The 4,075-nt window shown below is 47.1% G+C and overlaps 1 protein-coding gene across 1 annotated transcript; it reads right to left on the reverse strand.

Annotated features, from left to right (window-relative positions):
* LOC104418340 (probable 1-deoxy-D-xylulose-5-phosphate synthase 2, chloroplastic) lies at positions 1-3,745 on the reverse strand. Its single transcript, XM_010029663.3, has 10 exons — positions 3,541-3,745; positions 3,251-3,427; positions 2,890-3,054; positions 2,574-2,724; positions 2,200-2,471; positions 1,831-2,104; positions 1,438-1,745; positions 1,059-1,340; positions 691-975; positions 1-486 (listed from the first exon to the last, which is right to left on the reverse strand). The coding sequence occupies exons 1-10, from the start codon at positions 3,667-3,669 to the stop codon at positions 340-342; spliced, it is 2,190 nt and encodes a 729-aa protein (XP_010027965.2). The 5' UTR covers positions 3,670-3,745; the 3' UTR covers positions 1-339.
* Between the last annotated feature and the right edge of the window lie 330 nt (positions 3,746-4,075).

Here is a 4,075-nt window from a genome sequence, read left to right on the forward strand (position 1 = left end):
TTGATCTCCCTTCTCTCAGGAAACTGAAGAAGAACCCGTCTTATTGCAATAATCATTTGTATTACAGAACAGAGTGGGGAGTGGGGATGCCAGGCGTTGAGAGCACTCTATAATCAAGCAATTACCGACCGGTCCATCCCCAATATCTAGTGTCGCTGTACATTCTCCACGATCTCGAGACATAAAAGTGGAGATCTTTGTTTATTCGATCCGTACGAATTCCCTTACTTTCAAGTTTGCACAACATCCCTCCCATGTATATTGCTGCGAATCATTGAATTTGCGGCAACGAACTTCATCGAAACTGGAGAGAGATCGTATTGGCTTCAGTTTCTATGTTCACTTGAACTGAAAAGCCTCTTTCTGCCTGCCCAATAACGATAGGATGGTCGCGCATATATGCTTCGAGGACAGCCCGGCTTGTTCGATCTGGTCTTGCGGCGCTCCGTGTTCGATGTATCTATCAGGTAAGACCATAGCTCGCAACTGTACACAAGCACATCAAGGAAAACTTGTTAGCTGGAGACATTAAATTGGAATTTCAGGTTCGATGCGAATCGTCACAGATTCGAACCAACAGCATCTACAGCCAGGTACTTAAACTTAGCTAGTTACAGAAATACGCCAGTCCATGAACACATCAGTAGTGCTAAGTTCATGGTCGCCAGAGAAATTTCCATAGAGACTTGCCTTTAGGGGTCCATCCAGAATGCCGGATAGACTTAGGAAGTGCGACACATGCGATCCAAAGCCGCCAACCGAACCTTCCTCGACAGTAATCAGCATCTCGTGATGATTGGCCAATTGAGTGATGAGATCCGTGTCCAGAGGCTTGCAGAACCTCGCATCGGCAATGGTAATATCAATGTCTATGGACTTGAGCATATTTGCGGCGGCAATACACTGCTGAACTATCGATCCGTACCCAAGAATTGCGACTCTGCTACCTTCCTTCAATATCCTTCCCTTTCCTATCTGTAACATTAGTTGAAAAGTACTGGATTAGCATCGAGTACTATTCAAATCGAGAAATTGTTACGTCATATACTGAGACTAACCTTGATCGGAATTCCTTTGTTGTTCGGAGGAAGTGGCACACCGACACCATTACCCCTTGGGAACCTGAAGCAACTGGGCCTGTCGTCGATGGAAGCCGCAGTAGCAACCATGTGCATAAGCTCGGCTTCATCCGATGGAGCCATAACCACCATGTTAGGCAGGCAAGCCATGTATGTTATGTCGAATGCCCCGCAATGTGTAGGCCCATCTGCACCAACCAAACCTGCTCGATCTAGCGCAAATCGAACCGGTAGTTTCTGCAGATCTACATCGTGGACAACCTGCACAAAATTACCCTCAAATTGCTCATATCAATGACACGGCGGAAAATTTACAATTGGAACAGGACTTGTTTTAGGAATCTCCATGTTAGTTCACCTGATCGTATCCTCGTTGCAAAAACGATGAATAGATGGCGCAAAAAGGCTTGAGACCCTCTGTGGCTAATCCAGCAGCAAACGTGACGGCATGTTGCTCTGCGATCCCCACATCGAAGCACCGATCAGGGAACCTCTTCTGAAAATAATTGAGACCTGTCCCGCCACCCATAGCCGCATGGATTGCCACAATCTTGTTATCGTCCTCGGCTTCTTTTATCAGTGACTCTACGAAATACTGTGTATGGGATAGGGTCGGCGATTTCGTCTTGAATTGCTTTCCGGTTCTTGGATCAAACTTGACAACCCCTGATGTCAGAATCAGATTAAGGGAATCATCTAAGTATTCACGCAAAGAAATATAACAGAGCAGGATATGGAAAATCGGTCTCACCGTGCATCTTGTCCGATGCAGCCTCTGCCGGAGGATACCCTTTGCCTTTTTCTGTCACGATGTGGATCAAAACAGGACCCGGAGCTGGCATGGCTTTCACTTTCTGGAAGATCGTCACGAGATCTTCGACACTGTGCCCGTCCACCGGCCCAATGTAATACAGCCCAAGCTCCTCAAAGAACGTAGAACCAGAGGCGCTGATGAGACCCCTCGCGTATTCGTCTACTTTAGCCGCGACTTCGTGTGTCGATCCCCCGATCTGCTTTGTAACGCTCTTTGCAAACAAACAGGAGTGCGGACCAATCTTTAGTTCAGATAAGGATCGATGAAAATGCGCATAACTCTATATGGAATCGATGAGATGCTCACTTTGGCAGCTTCTCGGAGCTTGCGGAAATTCGTGCTTGCTTGGAGTTTGGTGAGGGCGCTGCTGAGAGCGCCGACTGGGGTCGCAGGGCCATCAAGAGTAGCAGTAGGCAAAGAAACTTGCTTGTTGTCATTCAACACGACAATTAGATTAGAATCCAGGAAACCCGCGTTGTTCATTGCTTCATACGCTTGACCGGCCGTCATGGCTCCATCTCCAATCACGGCAATGACATTGTTGTTCTTTCCCAGGAGATCTCTCCCAACCGCCATACCTTTTCATCATTCACAAGAAAGAGTTATCATCTTGTTTGTAGGCTGTATTACTCGTACAAAATCATGGTGAAAAAATGGACTTTCGATCTTAGAACTCATACCGAGACCGGCGGAGATGCTCGTAGAACTGTGTCCCACGCCAAATGTATCATAAACGCTCTCATCCCTCTTGGGAAACCCCGCAAGCCCCGAGGTCTTCCTAATCGTGTGCATCCGAGTCCGCCGTCCGGTCAGAATCTTGTGGGGGTATGTCTGCAGAAGACACACCACTTTCAGTGTTCATAATCTGTTTCTTGCCATGAAGAGGATCGATACCAACATGCTCGAAAGGATTTTCAATGCTGTCTTTCCCTGCGATTTTTACCCCTAACTTGACATTTCTCGTCTTTTAACCAATGAATTCGATTAGACTCATACCTGATGTCCCACGTCCCATACGATTTTGTCTTCTGGGGCATTGAAAACATTGTGAAGAGCGACCGTGAGTTCCACCACGCCGAGGCTCGCGCTCAGATGACCGCCTGTCTTCGAGACCGAGTGCACTATCTCTGCCCTTAGCTCTGCAGCCAATTGCTCAAGATCCTAACACACGCATTATTCAATCAAATTAAACTCATCATTCCGAAACTCGCAAACCAACAGCCGAAAGAGAATCATTCTACATATACTATTCAAAACAGGACATTGGCAAAAGTTATTTCATGGAAGTATTAAACCAAGCCACGGTCTGACATATCAAATGATCACTGAGATCGAAGGGTTGAGGAGTACTAATTACCGGCGGGGACAAGTTCTTCATATGAACTGGATAATTCACGGTATCGAGCAAAGGCGTGGCGGGTTTGTCCCCGGAGAAGTCGACGTACCACTCGTCCTTCTCCTTCCGCAGCATCACCTTGCCCTTCCCTTCGTCCCCATCCGGGGTGGAACCAGAAGACGAAGCTCTCACGCACAGCTGAAACAACAAAGAGAAACACCACACCACCATTGAAACGCGTGCAACTTAAACCCCTGGGGGGAGAAAGACTTCGTGAGGCTTTCTTGCTTAGAGGATTTTCGAAGGCTTACCGTGAGAGCATCGCCGTATGCTCTGCCACCGCTGCCGGCGAGGGATCCCGCGGAGGGCTTCTTCAGCTGTGTTTGGGGATGAGGGAAGAGAGAGTGGTTCAGGGTGAAGGAGGCTCCGCAAACAGCCATGGATGGAAGAAGATGAGGCGATGCTAGCTCGAGGAAGTTGAAGATGCCTCGAGGCAAATCGCAGAGATGGAGACGAGAACGAGGTTTGAACCGTTTATATAGCGGACGGACGCTCTTTTTTTTTCTTTTTTTTGGTGGGAGGGGGAGGTGCTGCACGTTTTTTTGTTTTTTTCTTCTGCCTGGTATAACAATACTTTTATATTTTTTTTTGTCTAGATTTTTTTATCAATTCTACTTTACTCCTACTTTAATTCTCACTCTCAGACTTTTGTCCTGCTTTCTTGTAAGGCATGAGCGTCAAAACCCACATTTGAAATTAACTCGTCACTATCACAATCCCCTTAAGAAGCTGGAGATTCAAACCCCTCATTCCAACATGGAATGACCAAAAAGTACCTCCTGTCTA

Source organism: Eucalyptus grandis, chromosome 9 (assembly GCF_016545825.1).
Source record: "Eucalyptus grandis isolate ANBG69807.140 chromosome 9, ASM1654582v1, whole genome shotgun sequence".
Taxonomy (NCBI): Eukaryota; Viridiplantae; Streptophyta; class Magnoliopsida; order Myrtales; family Myrtaceae; genus Eucalyptus; species Eucalyptus grandis.

Bases quoted from the DNA above. Each gene is read 5' to 3' on its own strand.
- LOC104418340 (XM_010029663.3), bottom strand. From the start codon at position 3,669: ATGGCTGTTTGCGGAGCCTCCTTCACCCTGAACCACTCTCTCTTCCCT. The intron at 1,746-1,830 runs GTGAGACCGATT...TTCTGACATCAG, and splicing joins TGCATCGGACAAGATGCACG to GGGTTGTCAAGTTTGATCCA. The intron at 1,341-1,437 runs GTGAACTAACAT...AATTTTGTGCAG, and splicing joins TGCAACGAGGATACGATCAG to GTTGTCCACGATGTAGATCT.